Source organism: Odocoileus virginianus, chromosome 12 (genome assembly GCF_023699985.2).
Source record: "Odocoileus virginianus isolate 20LAN1187 ecotype Illinois chromosome 12, Ovbor_1.2, whole genome shotgun sequence".
NCBI lineage: Eukaryota > Metazoa > Chordata > Mammalia > Artiodactyla > Cervidae > Odocoileus > Odocoileus virginianus.
The window spans coordinates 67855385-67875623 of NC_069685.1; the positions used below are offsets into that span (position 1 = coordinate 67855385).

Consider the following 20239-nt stretch of genomic DNA (forward strand, 5'->3'; position numbering starts at 1 on the left):
CGGAACTGACGGAAAAGCACTTCCGGGAGAGGCGCGAGCGTCGGAACGCTGTGAAAGCAAGAGCGGCTGAAGCTCGAGGATCAAAAACCCCCTTCGGCGCGAGCGTTCAGATACACCTATCTAACGTATTCACCCTAGAGCACCTTCCGCGATTATCTCAAATTAGTTTGACAGTGTCCTTTCGTGACTAATTGGGGGGCTGGGGCCCACTCCTCTTACTGCCTACACTACCCAGCATGCAGGCGGAACTCCCAGCCTCTACTGAGGCCGCCGAGGACGCGGGCGGAAGTAGGCCACACTTCCGCTCTGGAACTAGGCCGAGCCCCTTGACATCCTAAACTGACGCCCTCTTCTGACGTGCTGTTGTTCAGTCAGTCGGACGTGTCTGACCGAGTTGCGACCCACGTGGGCTGCAGCCCGCCAGGCTCCTCGGTCCATGGGATTCTCCAGGCAAGGATACTGGAGTGGGCTGCCATTTCCCTCTCCAGGGGTGCTTCCCGACCTAGGGCTCGAACCTGCATCTCCTGCTTGGCAGGCGGGTTCTTTATCACTGAGGCACTTGAGAATTCCTGGAGTGAAGTGTAGTGAAAGTGAAGTCGCTTAGTCGTGTCCGACTCTTTGCCACCCCAAGGACTGTAGCCCGCCAGGCTCCTCCGTCCATGGAATTTCCCAGGCAAGAGTACTCGAGTGGGTTGCCATTTCCTTCTCCAGAGAATTCCTGAAGTGTACATGAATTTAATTTGTGGCGAGGTTTCTTTCACCTGGAGATCCCAGTTGCGGGGGGGGGGGAGTGGGCATTTTTTTTTCCCCTCAAAGTAAACTGTACGGAGCGTAGAGTGTCTGAAGAAACGGAGTCGCATAGGACTTGCGCCACCCGCAGTGCCTGCAGCCGGTGGAGGACGCTCCTCTAGGGGCGGGCCGGAGTAGTCCTGCTGTGAATGGCGGCGCTTAAGTGTCGCTCCCAGCGCGGGCCAATCAGAAAAGTGGAGAGGCGGGGACCCGAGTCGCGATTGGCTGGCCCCCGGGGTAATCGGGAGAGCCCGGACTTGGCGGGAGTCTTGACCGCCGCCAGGCTCGCAGAGTCCCATCCCGGGGTGTCCAGGCGCCGCGGTCATGTTCGTGTCCGACTTCCGCAAGGAGTTCTACGAGGTGGTCCAGAGCCAGGTGAGCCCTTCCTGGGCTCCGAGACTGGGGAAGGGACGAGGGCGCGCAACCGTGGGGGCAGGAGGGGCCGGGGTTCGCGGGGCCGCTCTCAGCCAACTCTCCCCCCGACAGAGGGTCCTTCTCTTCGTGGCCTCGGACGTGGACGCTCTGTGCGCTTGCAAGATCCTTCAGGTGAGGCCCGCTGGCCGGGCCGGCGGGGGACCGGGGGCAGGCGCGAGGGGAGGAGCGGGGCGGGAGCTCGGCCTGGGGCGAGGACTCCCGCCAGGTTGCGTCCTGGGAGGGACTGCATTAGGTGGGTTAGAGGAGAAGCCGGCAAAAGGCCACAAGGTGGGCACAGGACGGCTGCGTTGGAGAGATCGGTAGACCTGTGGCGCCTTCTCGCCGTTGGGGTTCGAGGCAGAGGAATCTGACAGTGGAGGGCACTGGGGTGTCATCAGGGATTCTGGAGATACTGACTCCTTAACCTAATAGGAAAGAGCGTTGTTCCGTTGCTCAGTCGTGTCCGACTCTTTGTGACCCCATGGACTGCAGCACACCAGGCTTCCCTGTCCTTTACCATCTTACAGCGTTTACTCAAAGTCATGTCCAGTGAGTCAGTGATGCCATACAACCATCTGATCCTGTTGTCCCCTTCTCCTGCCTTAGATCTTGCCCAGCATCAAGGTCTTTCCCAATGAGTCAGCTCTTCTCATCAGGTGGTCAAAGTATTGGCACTTCAGCATCAGTCCTTCCAGTGAATATTCAGGGTTGATTTCCTTTAGGATTGATTGGTTTGATCTCCTTGCTGTCCAAGGGACTCTCAAGAGCCTTCTCCAGCACCAGAGTTTGAAGGCATCAATTCTTCGGTGCTAAGGAAAGATCGTTGTTGTTTGATTTTAAATATGGTTCAGGGCTTCCCTGATAACTCAGCAGTAAAGAATCCACCTGCAATGCTGGAAATGTGGGTTTAATTCCTGGGTCAGGAAAATTCCCTGGAGCAGGAAATGGCAACCCACTCCAGTATTCTTGCCTGGAGAACCTCATGGAGCCTAGGAGGCTCCAGTCCATGGGGTTTCAAAGAGTCAGGACTAACTGAGCATGCAGCCACACAAGCAAGGTTTATGTGAGCTTGGGTCAGGCCCTTGGGTCAGGAACTACTCACCAAAAACCTAGAAATACCAAGTTTTTCAGCAGTGTTTTCCTTTGGTGATGTTCAGGAAAGCTGAAGTATGGTTCAGTGAACATTCATGTTCCCATTACTTCCTTATTGATGTTAACATTTCACTAACCTTACGTTAGCATCTGTTGTCTCTCAGTCCATCTTTTTTTTTTTTCTTTTAATGTGCATTTCAAGATGGATTGCAGACCTAAATATAATAGGTTTTGAATATACTCTCTGTCCAGGCCCTGTTCCAGTGTGACCACGTGCAGTATACACTGGTTCCAGTTTCTGGGTGGCAAGAACTTGAAACTGCATTTCTAGAGCATAAAGAACAGGTATGAGAGATGCATTTGAGAATATTGGGCTTTATCTCTCATTTGCAATTTCTTAACACAGCATTCTTTCTGTTTCTACGATGGGGCTTCCCAAGTGGTGCTGGTGGTAAAGAACTCGATATTTCTACAATGGCTTGTGTGTATTTCTAACTGTCGACTTTCTTAGGCTACACAGAAGAGAAAAGTGAGCTCTATGTGTGGGTGACTTACCCTCCAATCGCAGAGACAAAATTGACAACAAAAGCAAGATAGTGAATATGGACAATCTCTAGCTTTGTACCTGTGTTTAGACACATTTCACTTTCAGGTGCTTGGAATTTGGAAGGTTGTTTCTGATACAGCTTGGTTATAATTACTTTACTTTGGACCATTATTTCACATTTATTTTTCCAAGAAGTATATCCCAGTTTCCAACTGGAAGTTCAGGAACATACTTTCTCCCTTTAGAATTTAGGCAGTAGAGACCAGGTATTTTCTCAGCTCTGCATGGAGCTATGATGAGAGACAGGATGTCTGAGACCCCACCGTCCCCCGGGGAGGGGCTGCTGTCTGAAAGAGGGTCCCAGAGTTTCTGGCCTCAACAAGGACTGTCTGGCAGAGACAAGTCCTCACCTGGTGCTCCTGTCATCATGAGAGGGACCTATGCCAGATCAGTATTTATAAGGAAAGAGTTTTCTGTAGCGATAGGATGTAACAAAAAACTTTACTTAATGTCTAGTGTCAGTTGCTCAGCGTGTCCAACTCTTTGCAACCCCATGGACTGTAGCCCGCCGGGCTCCTCATTCCATGGGATTTCTAGGCAAGAATACTGGAGTGGGTTGCCATTTCCCTCTCCAGGGGATCTTCCTGACTCAGGGATTGAGCCTGGGTCTCCTGCATTTTCAGGCAGACTCTTAGCCACCAGGGAAGCCCCACTTAATATTCAGGTGCTTGTTAAATGCGAGCTACCTCAGACTTGCTGAAATCTGACCTGGTGCAGTGCTGCTAGCACAGAGAGGAGTCTGTCACAGAAGAGTGAGTGACAGGTCGGGAGAGACCCCACTATGCATTTGAGCTCTAGGTCTGTCCCCATCTGATGTGGACACGCCTGAGGCCAGAAGAGATTCGGCCTTTGCCTACTCCTCATTGGCAGGACAGTCATGGCACCTGCCTCACAGTGTCATCCTGAAAATGAACTTGTGCGTGGGGTTGTTAAGGCCCTCTGCACAGACCAGCTGTGGCCGCGTCTGGAGCCCCTCGCTAGCAGGGCCTTGCCCTGCATCGGGCTGGACGAGCCCCTGCAGGCCTCAGGCCTGGTGCTGAAAGCAGATGGCCTCCCCTGTGCACTAACTCACTGCGTCCCTCTCCTTTGTCCAGTTCCGCTATTTTGTCCTCATAAACTGTGGCGCCAATGTGGATCTGTTGGATATCCTTCAACCCGATGAAGAGGCCGTGTTTTTCGTGTGTGACACTCACAGACCAGTCAATGTTGTGAACGTGTACAACGATACCCAGGTAGGCCAGACTCCCCGAGCTCTCCCATCTGTCTGTTTTTATGCCGCAGCGTCAGGCCTGGTGTTCTTGGCAAGGCATGTGTCCACCTTGCCTATAGGAGCTGGAGCAGCCAGAGAACAGGGCCTGGTCTTGTCCATCTTTGATGAGAAACACGTCACCTCCCTTCGGAGGTGCTCAGAAGGCATGTGTGGAATTCGCTTGACCCAGGAGGCACAGGGTCTGGAACCTGCTCCAAGTCTGCACTTTGATCTTAGGCCAGCTGGCTTTATTGACTGTCAGGGGACCTCAGAGGCACCTGCTGTCTAAATGGGGCAGTGCAGGACGCTCCCTGGCTACCTGGGTGGTGTGAGGTCCGGGATGGTCATGTGGGGCCACGTGCCATCTCACATGAGCTCTCTGAGCCGCCTGTGGGCATGCACCCCCAGTAGCCTCAGCCCTGAAACCCTCTCACCAAGGACCTCTTTTAGGGACAGGAGTTTTGCTCACTGTGAGGTCACGGGTCTCTGTGCCCTTGGTCAGAGGCTGAGGTGCAAGGTGTTAGTTTTGTTGGCTAAGTGTGGGCCTAAGAGGGAGCGTTTTATCCAGACCTAAGTGACTGCATAGTTGTTCCGTCTGCAGGCTCCGTCCTTCTGTGCACTGAGTTGGGTGCAGGTTCAGGAGATAAGATTCTGGGAGAGAAAACATGTGATGGATAGTTTTCCATCAAGGAGAGGGGAGGTTGATGGCTTTCTGTCTTAATTGTAGATCAAACTGCTCATTAAACAAGATGATGACCTTGAAGTTCCCGCTTATGAAGACATCTTCCGGGATGAAGAAGAGGATGAAGAACATTCGGGAAATGAAAGTGATGAGGGGTCAGAGCCCTCTGAGAAGCGCACACGGCTGGAGGAGGTGGGTTTGGGCCCTTCACCACAGTCTTGAGGAGCTGGTCACTCCCGAAGGTCAAGGCTCAGCCCAGAGCCTGGGGGCCCAGGCAGAACTGGGAGACAGCAGGTGTAGGCGCTGACTTTGGGCAGAATGTCTGTTTGGATCCCCTGCCCGTTTTTTGATTAGGTTGGTTTATTTGTTTTTTTTTTATTGAGCTGTTTGAGCCCTTCTGACCAGCCTAGGAGCCCACAGGCGTGAGGGCAGGATACAGGACACCACTCGGCACTGTGGGGAAGGTCAGAGAAGTCTTTGCTGGACTACCGACAAGACCTGGGGGTGTTGCCATCCAGCTTCCCTAAGGCACACCTTCTACATAATACCCTTCCCAGGCGTACAGTTCCGTGAGATTTGACAGATGTATGAAGTCGCGTAATAGGGAGGCGTTCCATCACCCTCCAGAAGGTCCCTCATCAGGACCATCACTTGCCTTTTGAAACTGGTTCTGACATCACTGCAGATCCACACGCAGGTGTCAGAAACAAGTTGAAAGCACGTATGCGCTTTGCCCATGTCCCCGACGTGACCTACCACAGCCACTGAAATAGGACACAGGACATTGCCGTCGCCACAGAGACCCTGCGGTGCCCCGCCCGCCCGCTGGCCTCCCGTTGGGTCACAACCTTCCTGGCCTGGGGGCTGAGTTCCTGGCTCTCTCTCAGCTCTCTGTTCTCTTTGTTGTGGTCAGGAGATTGCAGAGCGAACCCTGAAGAGAAGGCAGCGGAGAGAGTGGGAAGCCCGGAGGTGAGGATGCGTCCAGTGGTGGGAAGGCAGGTCAGCGATGCCCGTTTCTTCTCCATGTTAAGGTCACGGGCTTGCTTGAGCACCTCTGGGATAGCGCCTGCAGATGGCGTGTGTGGGCCCTGCACTGGGAGCAGCTCTGGGCCCCTCCATTTCGCCTCTGGTCCCGCGAAGGCCAGGCAGGGCCCCAGGTCTCCCAAACACGCTGTCCATTAGGGGTGATGCCTTGGTCCTTTGCTGTCATAGTTTCTAAGTATGGATACTTCTGTTTACAAACTCTCACAAATTGGATAGATGGCAATTTTGGGAAACATCTCGTAGGGGGAAAAAGCGTGAAAAGGAAACTAAGTTAACCACACTTCCTCTTCACCCTGCAAATCGTGTTTCTTGGGTGCCATCGGATTTTAGCATCTTCCCCAATGTTTTCTTCCTGTTCTGCTTCCTGGTGGAGACCCGGCTTCTTGTGTCCTTACAGGAGAGACATCCTCTTTGACTACGAGCAGTACGAGTATCACGGGACGTCGGTGGGTACAGGCGGGCATGGTCGCGGTCCTGTCCGCACTCTGAGGGCCACTGTCCTAATTCAGGAGGAGGACGGCACACGGGTTTGGGGGTTGCTCCCAGCCCCGCAGCCCGCTCTGTGTGGCTGGGGAGGGGTGAGCCTCTGGGCCTCTCTTGGGTGAAAGGTCCCTCAGGCCAGGGGTGCCCAAGGGAACAGCAGCTGTTAACTTCTGTTCATTGTGAGAAACACTGAACGGGCCTGTTAGTCTGTGCAGGGGGCTGGAACTCGATTCGTATAGGCCTGTCAGCGTCCGTGTGTCCTGGGACGAATTTCGTACAGAAGACACATCGTGTCAGCTTGGGGTCGCTGAGCACAGCTTGGGGCCTTGAGGCACCCCAGAAAATAGGTCTCCAGTGCAGCGTGCTGTGTCTGGTCTTAGGGTCTGGCCCTGGGTCCCTGACTCTGAGCCCGTGTGGTCGGGGTCCTGCTGGCCTCTGCAGGGTGGTCCTTCTGTTCCAGCAGGTGGAGGGTGCTGAGGCGCAGGCAGGTGGGCGGTCTGGGTGGGGACGGACACCTGGCCCCTCAGATGCCGGACGCTCCCTTGGAGGCCAGCCTTCTCTGAGCTGCTGAAGGAGGCCCAGAGTCTCGGGGCAGATGGGGTTTAGGGCTTCCAATTGGACCCTTCTCCCCAACCCCGACTCCACGCGGGACCCCGGGGCCCAGGCAGTGCGGGCCGGGCCCTGCCCTGAGCAGGACTGCCGGCCTCAGGCCTGTCTCTCTCATAGGCGGCCATGGTGATGTTTGACCTGGCATGGCTGATGTCCAAGGACCTGAGCGACATGCTGTGGTGCGTGGGCCCCTCTGAGCAGCTGGGCCCCCGCCAGTGCTGGCTGCAGCCTTGTCCTGCACTTGTGCGGGGCCCTGGTTCCCTTCCTGACTGCGGCTCTCGCCTCACACAGACTTGTGGGAGGGGGACAGCGGCGCATCACAGGCACAGAGGGTCCCGGGGTGGGGCCTGGGCCGTCAGCCCTTCCCAGCTGACCACTACCTTGCTTCCCAGCAAACTTGAGTGTGAGGTTTGAGCAAGGCCACTTGCCACCTGGCCCCTTTCAGCCCTGGCGGGTGGTGAGCTCCGGGGCAGGGGTGCCTGTGGGCTGCCTCCGGGTCTGCTGGGGGCCTGTTGGAGTGGAGCGTCTGGGTCAGACCCCACGGGCTGGAGGTGCCCACGAGTGCCGCCCGCCCGTTCACGGCTGCGTCCTTTCCCTCCAGGTGGGCCATCGTTGGACTCACGGACCAGTGGGTGCAAGACAAAATCACCCAGTAAGGGCACGCCCTTGGGCTGCCCGAGGTTGGCCGCAGTGGGTTGCCATAGGGGCTAGGGGCCCGCGTCCCTGCAGGGCCCTTTGAGGAGGGGCTGCCGTGGGCCTGGGTCCAGTCATGTGTGGCCTTGTGTGGACACTCAGCAGCAGGGGCGGGGTGGGGGGGGGCGGCTTTTTTCTCTGTGGCGGCAGCGAGCCCAGGCGTGCTGCCCTCCAGGGTGAAGTACGTGACCGACGTGGGTGTGCTGCAGCGGCATGTGTCCCGGCACGGCCACCGGCACGAGGATGAGGAGCACGCGCTCTCCGTGGACTGCGCGCGCATCTCCTTCGAGTACGAGTATCCTCGCCGCCCACATCCCCAGGACCAGAGACTTGGGAGGGCCCCGTGGGCACAGGCTCTGCTGTGTTTAGGAGTGTCCCGTGTCTTAGGCCAGCCAGAGCTGGAGACTCCTGCTGGGGTGTGGCCACAGGGTCCCCTTGATCTCGCTGTATGTCCACACCTCTCAGACTCTCTGTCAGGGTCGAGTCATGCTGAGATCGGGAAGCCCCAGGGCCCCGGGGTAGCTGGTGGTGCAGGTGGCGGTCCTGGGGTGGGGGCAGGTCACCGTGCAGCCGAAGCTCCTTGACACGGGCCCAGCCTCCGCCTGGCGCTCTACCAGCATTGGTCTCTCCACGACAGCCTGTGCAACACGTGCTACACGGCGGCCAGGTTCAAGCTCTGGTCTCTGCACGGGCAGAAGCGGCTGCAGGAGTTCCTCGCGGATGTGGGGTGAGTGTGCCCGAGGCCCTGCCCTGTGGACTCCCCCCCCCCACTCCTCTGTGGAGCCCTGCATCTGGTCATTCTAGACTGACCAGGCTGGAGTGGCAACCAGGGGTCGCGCCTCCTGTGACCAAGTGCCCCCTCCCCAGTCTCCCCCTCAAACAGGTGAAGCAGAAGTTTCAGTCCATGGATGTCTCCTTGAAGGAGAATTTGCGGGAGATGATTGAAGAGTCTGCAAATAAGTTTGGGTAAACTTACATTTCTATGGATTAAACTTTGTCAGGGGTTTCAGCTTTAGTCACATTCTAAAAACAATGCAGAAAATGAGAATACGCAAATGATTGGACCTTCTCTTTGGGTTAAAAATAGGACCTCTTGAAGTGCCTGATAAGTCTAGAATTGGGGCTGAGATGCAGACGTTTGCAGTCAACCTGGCCTATCTCTGGACCCTGGGATCCCACTGGGGCTGGGTTCAGGCGAGGTGTGCCCAGCGGGTTCGCTGGCCCTGCTGGAGGGCATGGGCCTGGCTGCTCCTGGTGCCCTGGGATGCCCCCGCCCTCTGCACACACGCAGCCAGCTCCTGCCGTGCCGCATGAGCTGACGGCCTGGTGCCGGGCACTCGGCATCCCTGCTGTGGGGCTGGTGTGCCGGCCTCCCGTCCCATCCATTCTCTGTCCGGAAGGGCCGTGCCGTGAGAATCCTTGGGGGCTGGGGGGGGGGGGGCCGTCGTGTGGGGGTGCCAGCCCGTGAGCTGGCCCAGTGCAGGCTGCCCTGGGCACACACAGACGGCCACCACATCGCTTGCCCCGCTGCAGCATGAAGGACATGCGTGTCCAGACTTTCAGCGTCCACTTTGGCTTCAAGCATAAGTTCCTGGCCAGCGATGTGGTCTTCGCCACAATGTCACTGATGGAGAGCCCCGAGGACGGCTCCGGGACGGACAGCTTCACGCAGGCCCTGGACAGCCTCTCCAGGTAGTAGGCGTGGCCGTGGCCCAGCTTCAAGGGGAGTGCTTTCCTTCCTTTTGATTCTTAAATTTCTCTTCTCTCTCACCTCCCGCACCTCTTCGGGCATTTCTGCATGTGTGTTCACTCCTCTTTTTTCGTCTGGTCTTCTTTTCTGAACTATTTTCTTCTGTTTCTGATGTTTCCCCGTCCCACTTCCTGAGATGCACCATCTTTTACTGTCTTCCGGCTTGTTTTGAAATAGGACATTACGATTCTGGGCCTCTGAGGACGCGTCTTTCTAGTTAACCTTCCTTCTGGAGAGTGAGGCCATCCTCCTTGTCCTTTTTCCTGTTTGACTGGATTGGACCATTTCTCATGTGTTGCGAGTTTAGTCTTCCTGACTGTTTCGGGAAGCCTGCCCTGGCCCCTGGTCTTTGCCACGACTCCCGCGTGGCCCCCCGGGGCCTCTGTCCGCAGCGGCCTGAATCTTCTTTCTTAGGCCTCTGCTTACCTGCCGCCCCTACTCCGATGCTGACAGTGTGTCTGCCGGCCAGCTGGGGGCCTCCTCCCCCTGCGTTCAGCTCACGGGCAGCAGTGTTTCTCCCTTGTGTTCTAAGTGTGAGTCTCAGAACCAAAGGTCACCGGTTCTATAATGTTGTTGCTCCATCTTTATCTAGAAGCATGGGAAAATCCAAAAACTATGCTGTCGACCATTTCCACCCATCTCAGAGCTGACGGGCCAGTCTCGGTCATTGTCCACTGACTTCCTGCCGCAACAAAGAGCCTTCAGCCCCTTCTGTGCGCCTTCCCGCCTGTCCGCACAGCCTTCCTCTATTTTTAGCTCCTTCTCAGCTTTGACGTTCTCACATCTTGTTCTTCTCTCCCCAGTCGGTGAGGAAAGGTTGTTGGCATCCCTCATTTTCCTCTCCCCCGCACCTCCCTAGATGTGAAAATGCTTCTGTGTGTTCACAGTTGATAACGCTGAATCATGGGGTAGAGGACAGAATGGGAGCCCTCTCACCTTTGGCTGTAGGTTGATTCTAAGTGATGAAACTCAGTGAACAGTGGTTCGTGGTTGGACTGATAAAATATCCCAGAGCCACTAACGTGCGGGGGTGTGTGTGTGTGTTAGTCACTCAGTCGTATCCAGTTCTTCGTGGCCCCGTGGACTGTATCCGGCCAGGCTCCTCTGTCCGTGGGATTCTTCAGGCGAGGAGACTGGAGTGGGGTGCCATTGCCTCCTCCTGGGGGCCTTCCTGACCCAGGGGTCAAACCCGCGTCTCCTGCTTTGCGGGCGGATTCTTCATCGTTGGAACCACCTGGGCAGTGACCACATTCCTTCTGCCACGCAGCCCTTGGTTTTCCCCGGCGCCTCCTGGGCTGTGACCTCGGCTCCAAGCCACTAGGCCTGCCGCCTCCTTTACCGCATCCCCGAGCGCCTTCTGTCCAGCAAAGCCTGGGCTGTGACCTCGGCTCCAAGCCACTAGGCCTGCCGCCGCCGCCGGCCACCCAGACGGTGCCCCCCGGGCAGACCCGGCACGTGTCCAGGGCCCCTCGGCTGTCTGCACGCCCTCATTTTGCAAGAGTGTGATTCTCAGGCAGCTCTTGAAGAACAGGCACGTGTGAGGGAAAGGTTCTGCGCCCTCGCGTGTCTGACAGCGTCCTTCACCCTCATCTGGGTGCTGGTCTGGCTCGTGCAGAATTCGGGGTGGCTGCCCGCCTCCCCACCGCCCGTGGTGCTGATGAGAGGCCCAAGCCGTCCTGGTTCTCGTTTCTCTGTGAGTTCACCCCCGACCCCACCAGGAGCTTTCGGGGCCCTTTTCAGTTCTCAGTGTGCAGAAGGCCCAGTGGTGTGTGAGGTCGATACCATTTCCTGCGCTAGTCTGAGCTTTGGGTGAGTCCGAGGGAATGCCTTTGTACTTTGTGGTTTCTGTCCCCCCGCCCCCCACACACCCGTTTCTCCATCTCCCTGGGCTCCTGGGATGATGCTCAGTCTCTCAGTCTCTGGTTTTGCCGTCGGTCTCCCACATGTTGGTCTCATCTGTGTGAGGAGCTCTTCTGGACTTTATCCTGTAGCCTTCGAGGGAACTTTTTATGTGCTTCAATCATTCTTGCCACAAACACTTCTCAGTTTCTGATTGTTCCTTTTTCATAGCATCCTATTCTTGGTTTATGAATATATTGCCCAAATCTCTCTGAAGACGCCAACTATACTTCATTTCAAGCATTCTTCTGGTTCCAGATTATCTCGTTTCCTCTAGGGTCGTTTTCTCAGGCCACAGGTCTTTCTCAAATGTCTGGTGCCTCTCAGTCACCAGTTCCAGGGCGCAGGGCAGTGCTGTGGATGCCCAGCGAGCCCTGGGTCTCTGGGGACGACCTGCGGGTGGAAGGCACCGCCTCGTCCTGGCAGGTGGGGAGCCAGTGTGGCATTTCAGGGTCCTCACCTGCTGGGTATGGAGGTTTGCTTGAAGGCCTCACTGCTCCCCAGAGGAGAACCCCCTTGGAGTGGGAGAAGGGTAGAAATACATCTGCCAGGCGGCAGGGTCCCTGGTGCCCCCCCACCTCCCCAGTCAGAACCCTGCAGGCACCTCTGCTGGCTTCTAGTCTCCTGTCCTCTGACACCAGCCCCTCCCCGACACATCCATCCCTGTGGCTAAACACTCCGTTGCTTCCTCTCTCGTGGGAACGAGCTGGGCCAGAGGAAGGGAGCGCGTCCGCACGGCCCCCCGTGGGAGCTGGGCGCCCCCGTAAGCCTGTGGCCCCGCTGCGCGTCTCCCGTTGCAGGGGTAACCTGGACAAGCTCTACCGCGGTCTGGAGCTCGCCAAGCAGCAGCTGCGCGCCACGCAGCAGATCATCGCCAGCTGCCTCTGCACCAACCTCGTCGTCTCCCAGGGGCCCTTCCTCTACTGCTCCCTCACGGAGGTCAGCTCCCCGACGCGCGCGCGCCCCCGCCAGGCCCCCCGGCTGCCCCTGACCGCCCACCCTGCGCCCACAGGGCACCCCGGACATGGTGCTGTTCTCCAAGCCCGCCTCCCTGAGCCTGCTCAGCAGACACCTGCTCAAGTCCTTCGTGTGCTCGGTGAGGGTGGGGGCCTCCAGGGCTGGGGTCCTGTTCAGTAGACAGGGTGGGGGAGGCATGGGCCTGGGAGGGCCTCCTGGAGGAGGTGACAACCACGTCAGGACCTGGAGCAGGTGTGGGGAGCAGCTGGCGGCCCCGGAGGCTGGGGCAGTGGCCTGGGGACTCAGGCGTCTCGGGGCTCCTGGGCGCTGGGGGTGCTCGCCCGGGCACAGGCCGTGATTGAGGTGCGCATCCCTCCGGCAGACAAAGAACCGGCGCTGCAAGCTTCTGCCCTTGGTGATGGCTGCCCCCCTGAGCGTGGAGCAGGGCACCGTGACCATGGTGGGGATCCCCCCAGAGACCGACAGCTCGGACAGAAAGAAGTGAGTCCAGGGGCTGGGTCTAGGGGGTCCAGCCTCATTGCCAGGCCGGGGACTGCCTTTTCCACCTCGAGGCGGGCGGGCCCTGTATCCCAGTGCCCTGCGCCTTCTCCCCTGCCCTCCCCTCCCCCGGCCCATCCCACCCTGCCATGCCTGCCTGGGACCCCACCCCACACAGCTCTGTGGGGCATGGGGGGCACCCAGGGGGGTGTGGGGGGCATACTCGCCTGAGGGCTGAGCAGGGCTGGGCTTGGGGTGGAGGGGCAGCGGCCAGCCAGAGTGGCCTGAGGCCCCAGGTGGTGGCCGGCAAGCGTGCCTCTGTGTCCCTAGCTTTTTCGGCCGGGCGTTTGAGAAGGCGGCAGAGGGCACCAACTCCCGGGCGCTGCATAACCACTTCGACCTCTCGGGTGAGCACCCCTGCTCGGCGCCCGCGCGGCGTCCAGGGTCCCTGCTGGCAGCCCTCTGACCTCGGGCCTGCACCGCAGCCCAGCCTCACGGCCAGCCTGGGGCCACTTCCCCCGGAGCCCCGAGGCTGCCCAGTGGAGGCTGCAGGGGCCGACCCTCGGGGGCCGCCAGTACGCAGCACCTGCAGCCTTCGGGCGCCAGGGTGGGACAGGGTCACGTTTGGCCCTGTCTGCTGTCAGTCTCTCTGGTGTGAGGGGCTTCACCCCAGGGCAGTGAGCCCAAGCCACTAGGACAAAGCACCACGGCGGGTTGGGGGGGACGAAACGATGGAAACAGACTCCTCACCATGCTGGGGGCCAGCTGGTCAGGGTGTCCGCAGGGCCGGTTCCACCGAAGCCCTTCTGCTGGGCATATAGATGCCGGCGTCTCCCCAGTCTGTTCTCACCTCTTCCCAGTCAGACCAGCACAGGTCCCTCCATAGTGACCTCCGGTAACCCACTCACCTCCTTAAAAGACCACTTCCACGGACTTCCCTGCTGGTTCAGTGGCTGAGAATCAGCCTTGCGGGGAGCACGGTTTGAACCCCTGGTTGGGAAGCTAGGAGCCTGCTGGTTCAGTGGCTGAGAATCAGCCTTTCAGGGAGCACGATTTGAACCCCTGGTTGGACAGCTAGGAGCTGTCAGGCCGTGTGCTCTGGAGCCTGTGGGCCACAACCAGAGATCCCTCATGAGACAGACTTGACACAGCCAAGCCAGGCGATGCAGCGGGGAGGAACCTGCCTGCTGGTACAGGAGACGAGGGCTCAATCCCAGGGCCAGGAAGATCCCCTAGAGGAGGCCATGGCAACCCACTCCAGTGTTCCTACCTGGAGAATCCCACGGACAGAGGAGCCTGGCGGGCTACGGTCCATGGGGTCACAAAGAGTCAGATGTGACTAAGACCATACGTAAAAACAAGCCCATCTCCAGGGACAGTCATGTCCTGAGGTGCTGGGGTCCGGGTGTCACATCATGTGGGGGGGGGCCCTCCCGCCACACCACCTGCCCCTAGAAGGGGCCTCTCAAACTACCAGCAGGTCCTTCGCAAGACCCGTCTCTGCCCTGAGACCTGCCTTCCCCCCACGGCCTCCTGGATCTGGAGCTGGCGTCTTCCTGCCAGGCCATTCTCGTTGCATCCTTGCGGAGGCGTACCCCAGCGGCAGCCCCCTCCTCCCATTTCAGACGTGAGATTGGAAAGGTGGTGCCGGCCGGCCGGCAGGACGCCCCGGTTTCCCCAGGCAGGACCTCCTGGGCCCGAGCTGCTCAGCTCCCCTGCCCTGAGGCGCATGGGTGGCCAGGCCGGCCCGCTGCCCTGAGAGAGCAGGCCGCGGGGGGCGGAGTGCCCAGGGAGCCAGATGCGCGTGGAATGTGGGGGGGCTGCCGTCAGGCTGTGGGAGTCAGCAGCGCGTCGGCCCCATCCCAGCGGTGTTTTCCTTTCATTACTGCAGTGATGGAGCTGAAGGCCGAGGATCGCAGCAAGTTCCTGGATGCACTCGTGACCCTTCTGTCCTAGGGTGAGTCGGGCAGGCTGTGCTGGAGCTTTGCCCCAGAACCCGGCCTCTGCTCGGGGCCGGCTTCTGTGCTCGAGGCCGGGTGGGGCCTGTGGAGCCGGGCGCAGCGCTCTCCCCGGGGCTGTCTGCCCAGGTTGGCGGGGCCACAGTGGGGCGCGCTGAGGGGGCTGAGCACATTAGGCTCCTGGAGTCCCTACAGGGGGAGCCAGTGTCTGCCCTGCCCTGGCCACCGGGTGCGGTCAGGCCCTGGGCGTCTGTGCGTCTCTGGTGCTCTGTATGTGTGAGGGGGCCCAGCCCTGGGGGGTGCTGGGCGTAACGTCACTGACAGTCCAGATGCTGCTCGGCCGACCCCGCCCCGGCGCCCCAGGGCCACCTCTGCCTCCAGGGCCCGTGGGTGATGGGCTGGCCCTGCTCTGTCCAGCGCCCCCAGGCCCCCTGCCCTGAGCCCTGGCTGGGACACAGGCCCCAGCCTGGCTCCAGCGTGGGTGTGGGGGTCCCTCTTGGCGGCCCAGAGTCTCCAGCCCCCAGTTCTCTGCTGACCTCAGGGCGAGGGAGCCCCAGTGGCTCCGCTGAGAACAGTCTGGGGCCTCCGGGACCCCGGGGAGCATGGGACTCAGGGTCAGATTTGGGTCTCCTGTGCAGTGTGTGGGGGACCCTCACCAGGCTGCCCCTGTCTCATCTGAAACGGGCTGACACCCCTTGGGCCTGGAGGGCGGGGCCTCAGCAAGGGCCCTTGGGGGCTTGAGTCAAAGGTTTCAAGGAGGGGTCTCTGCAGCGGGGCGGGCATTGGGGGCAGACCCCTCCCTGCAGCCTGCCCAGTGATGACATAGTGTCCCGTGTGAGCTGCACGGAGCCGGGGTGGGCCAGCCTGGGAGAGCGGGGGGGGAGGGGGGGGGGGGGGGGGGGGTGGGGGTGGCAGCCCCAGGCACTCAGCCGGAAGGCCTGCTCTCTGTCTGTCTGATCTGGGGAACTGTTACAACTGTTGACATTTATTTTTTCTTTTTTGTCTTTTCCAGAGTTTGATTTCTTCAGAAGTCACCTCCTCCTCCTTATTTATGCTGACTGGTTTAGACACAGGGACGATGGTTTTTAATGGAATAAAATGGCGCCCTAATTTTGGATCTGGTCACAGGGCCAGCACTTGGTTGTTCCCTGAGCCTTCTGTGTCCAGAGGGGCCTTGGTCCTGTGTCCCGGGCACCCTGCCACCCAGCGGGAAGTCCATGTGGGGAGTGACCTCAGGGCTCCCTGGACAGCCGTGGGCAGAGCCCAGGCCCCCAGCGCCCATGCTGACCGCCCGCTCCACCCGCCCGCCGCTTCCCACCGTGGTGCCAGCAGGACCGCCCGCCCGCGCTGACTGCCGTGGTGCCAGCAGGATCGCCTGCCCCAGACTCCAGCCGCTTCCTCTGTCCATGGGCCTCAGACCCACGCTCTGGACCGCGTACCCGTCCAGGCCCACTTTCCACTCACCCCAGCGCCTGTCTGTCCAGGCGCACCCGCTTTGTGGCACCCCGGGTGGGACAGTGCGCGAGGCCCCAGTTCAGGAAGGCGGGGCTGAGGGCCCTTGCGGTCAGCGTCAGCCGTGTCCCATCACAGGAGCTCCAAGCTGGGCAGGCCTGCAGGTCTGGAGCCGTGGGCTGGGCTGTCCCTGGAGCGCCTGTGCCGGCTGCCCTTCGGCAAGGAGAGCGCCCTTCACACATGTGGCTGACACTCCAGCCTCTGCCTTGAGGGCCCAGTGGGCAGGCAGGCTGGAGGGCTGCAGCCTCCTGGGTGTGGCACCCGGGGCTGCGGCAGGAGGAAGCACAGTGGTTTGGGCAATGGTTAGGTTGGTGGGAAAACCTGGAAATCAGGTCCAGCAGTTGAACGTGTGGGGGGGTTGGGTCTCCGGGGGTCCTGGGGGAGGGTTGTGGGCAGTGCAGTAGCTGCCCTGGGGTCACATGGCTCCTCTGCAGTGGAGTTCACCCCCGCCCAGGAGGGTCGGAAGTTGGCCCTGACGGGGGTGGGGGACGGCAGCCTGGCCCCGGGGCCCCACGCCCCCACCCCGCCTGTGTGCAGGAGCCAGGGCTGGGCAGCGCTCGTTCAGGGCCTGGGCTCCGCAGTCAGCCGGGCAGTGTCTGTGCTGTGCCCGGCTGGCGGGGCCCTGTGGCCAGCACAGAGGGGCTGAGCCCAGGACCACACATGCCTCGTCCTGGGGGCTGCTCCAGGTCAGGCCCAGGTGGCAATGCTGCCGAGACTGCTGGGGGTCCAGCCCTCTCTGCTCATCTTGCTGTGGGGAGCTCTCACCCCTGGATATCTCAGCCTCCCTGAAAGTCCTGGGACTCGGGGCCAAGTTCACAGCAGCTACCCCTCCCCACAGGGCAGCCTGGCCAGGCCTGGGAGACTCCTTGCCTCGGGACCTGGCCCAGGCCTTCTGGATATGAACAGGGGTTAAACACCACGCCCTCCCCACTGGCGGGTCTGGAGCTCCTCCAGCAGCCCCGACCTTATCCATTATCCTCCTGCCCTGGCCTTTGGCAGACGGTGAAAATGCATTAATTCAGAGTGCTTAGAAGAGGGCCGGAAGCACAGAGTAGTTGGCTGTCACAGGTCTGGCCCACTCTGCCCTTGTGGGATGCCCACCCAAGGCCTCATTAGGGCCAGCACCCCCAGGAGGAAGGTCACAGGGTACCCCCAGCAGGGGCTGACATGGAATGCTGACGGCTGGCCCGAGTCTGGGCCAGCTCACTGGACATCAGGGTGGGCGCAGGCCTATGCAGGGAGCCAGGGTTGGGGGCTGGAGTTCAATCTGGGCAGCCAGCTGCCAAAGCCTCCCTGTGGCATTGTCATCGTCGACCTGCAGCCCCCTCTGCAGAGCCTGGCACCCACCCTGGACTTGCCCCTCTTCCCGCTGCACATTGGCAGCAGGGATCTCATCAGTGTCATGCAGATGCCTGCCCGTGGGAGTGACCCAGGGATGGCTGAGCCCTGGGAGGGCAGGTGGCGCCTGGTGCCCAGTCCCCTCGGTAAAGCCAGCAGCCCTGGCACTGCCTGCATCCCAGGACAATGCCCCCCACCCCGACGCTGGCTGGGCCCACCTGCAGCATCTGCTGGGGTCTGCCTCAGCCCCTGCGCCCACCAGTCCTCCGGGGACTCAGCAGTGGCCCTGTTCCCACCCAGTGGGAAGGCGACCAGATGGCGGGGGGGACCTGAGAAGTGGCCATGGGGTCTCCCGGTTCCGATGGCCAGCCCTGCTTAGTGGGAAGATATCAGTGGGTGGGTGGATGAAAGGGGGCTGCTGGGCACAGGCAGTGACTGGACAGAGGACAGGACACGGTGGGAGGGCATCCAAACCATTTACTAAGCAGACTCGCACACTCCCCACAAGCTGCGAAGGCAGGCAGGGTCCCGGTCCCACACCCAGGACTTGGTGTCTGTAAGCTTCGCCTGGCGAAGTCCGGGGCTGAGGCGGGGAGGTCCAGCCCGTGGGTGTCGTCTAGTCCAGCTGTAAACGTCCTTCTGGCAGTCCAGGCTGGGGCCCCTGGGCTTAGTCTGTTCCTCGGAAATGTGGAGCCCCTGGGGAGCAAGCGGGCATCTCCAGTGCAGCACCCACACAGCAGGAACGCGCGCCCAGCCCACGTGGTGGGGCCAGCACCGCGCGCAAAAGTCACTGCGGAGTCCTCCCAGGCGCGCATCGCCGTTGGGGGGCAGGGCGCGGCCGGGGCTGGTGAGGCGGCGGGAGAGGACGGGCCGCTGACCAGAGTCCAGTGCGGACACAGAGCCCCGAGTTCCGCGGAGCTGGCGCGCGGCACACCCCAGCGGAGGCCGATCGCCCGGCCAGTCCTCCCTCTGGCGGCCCCGCCTCAGACGTAGTTCTTCTTGTCGTAGTCGCCGGTGGCCGTCGGCCGCCGAGACGCCGAGTACTTCACCGGGAAGCTGAAATCCGGGCGGCCGGTGCAGACCCAGGCGCCACAGCACACGAGGCCGCCGCCGCACATGAGCAGCGCCGAGGCGGCCCAGCCGATGTAGAGCGCGGCGCCCAGCTCATACTTCTGAGACATGGGCACGGTTGGGTCGTAGAACTCGCGGACCACGATGTTGGCGAACCAGCAGAGCGGCACCAGCGCCAGCAGCCCGCAGAGCGCGTAGAGCGCGCCGCCCGTGAGGGCCACGCGCGCCTTGGCCGGGCCGGGGGCCACGCAGGTGGTGCACTGGGCGCCCGCCAGTGTCACGAACAGCGCGACGAGCGCCAGCAGCACGGCGCCCACGGTGAGGGCCCGCGCCGCCTGCACCTCGGGGCTCAGCGCCAGCACGGAGTCGTACACCTTGCACTGCATGTGCCCTGTGCTCTGCACCACGCACGACATCCACAGCCCCTTCCAGGTGGTCTGCGCCGTCACGATGTTGTGGTCCAGGAAGGCCGTCACCTGCCACATGGGGAGCCCGCACGCCAGAATCAGGCCCACCCAGCCCACCAAGCACAGCACCAAGCCGAGAATCTCCAGCGCCGCCGACCCCATGGCTGGAGACGAGACGCGCGCCCGACGGCCCGGGGCCTCGGGGCGCGCGCGGCTCAGTCTCTCCGTCTCCAGGCCTCGCTGCCCGGCAGTGCAGCCTCCGGTCTGTGGGCGCGTCGGTAGGGGCTTCCCTTTTGAAGGTTCGGGGGCGGACTCTGACCCCCCCCGGCCCTGCCCCCTGCCCCGGGCAACCAATCCGCGCGCGGCCATCCGTCCGCAGCCAATCGCTGGCACCCCCGGCAGCCGGAGTAAGAGAAACTACTGCGCCCGGGGGTAGCGGGCTACGGGGGCGGGAGGAAACGCTGGGACCCCGGCCGCAGCCCCGGAGCCCGGCCGCAGCCCCAGACCCCGGCCCGCCTCTGTCCTGGTCTCGGCCGAGCCCATTAGGGGTGGCCTGGGGTGGCCGCGCACGCTCCGCGACCCCTGTGCACCCCACCTTGCCGTTTCAGGAACTGCACGACCCTGAATCTGCACCGACTTCGCCCGACACATGCCAAAACGAGCCGGTCAGTCCCTGTCTCCCTGTCTCCGGGGCCAGCTCCGGTTTCCCTGGCCCCGGTCGGCCGGCGCCCCCGCCGTCGCCACTGCGCCAGGGCCTGGGTTGGGGGCTTCCTCGGCCCTGATCCCGAGTTAGCCATGCATGGCGCATTTGATCCTCCAGGAAGCTCGCCCTGGGGTCCAAGCCCAACCCAGGCCTCTTCTCCGCACCCTGAACGCGATGACTCTCCAGGGGTCGACACTGTCTCCCCCACAGCCTGAGAAGCCAGGGGGGCCTGCGTGGGTCAGGGTTCCAGGTTTGTCCAAGCTTCTGCCCAGCAGTACTGCCTCCCTGGTGCCTGAGGCTCCAGCACTAGACAATGGGGCCTTCCCAAGGCCCCGGAGACCCCCCCACTCTGCCCCTGACGCAAGGGCTTCCTCTTCGGAGAAGCCGCCCACCCCGATCCTCTGAGGCTCAGCTCAGGAAGGCCCCGGGGCTCCGCAGTGACCCACACACAGGTGGTCCTCCAGGAGCCGCCCTGGCTCAGGGC

The 20239-nt window shown here is 61.1% G+C and overlaps 2 protein-coding genes across 6 annotated transcripts; one reads left to right on the top strand and one right to left on the bottom strand.

The window, feature by feature from the left end:
* Positions 1–32: 32 nt before the first annotated feature.
* Positions 33–15860, top strand: CDC45 (cell division cycle 45). Of its 5 annotated transcripts, none has more exons than XM_070475774.1 (19): positions 33–1164; positions 1276–1335; positions 2548–2640; positions 3997–4134; positions 4879–5025; positions 5750–5802; positions 6275–6323; positions 7087–7148; positions 7571–7621; positions 7838–7957; positions 8258–8389; positions 8530–8628; positions 9196–9354; positions 12112–12250; positions 12324–12407; positions 12651–12769; positions 13097–13173; positions 14658–14723; positions 15737–15860. In XM_070475774.1, exons 1-18 carry the CDS (start codon positions 1114–1116, stop codon positions 14720–14722), a joined length of 1698 nt encoding a protein of 565 aa, XP_070331875.1. In that variant the 5' UTR covers positions 33–1113; the 3' UTR covers position 14723; positions 15737–15860. The 5 variants fall into 5 exon arrangements, with proteins under 5 accessions (XP_070331875.1, XP_020759133.2, XP_020759136.2 ...); XM_020903473.2 differs by having other exon boundaries at positions 35–1164; positions 5747–5802; XM_020903475.2 differs by having other exon boundaries at positions 35–1164; positions 5747–5802; positions 7838–7951; positions 8300–8389.
* A 2174-nt stretch (positions 15861–18034) lies between these two features.
* Positions 18035–20066, bottom strand: CLDN5 (claudin 5). The gene has a single exon (XM_020903399.2). The coding sequence runs from the start codon at positions 19419–19421 to the stop codon at positions 18558–18560; it is 864 nt and encodes a 287-aa protein (XP_020759058.2). The 5' UTR covers positions 19422–20066; the 3' UTR covers positions 18035–18557.
* Positions 20067–20239: the final 173 nt, after the last annotated feature.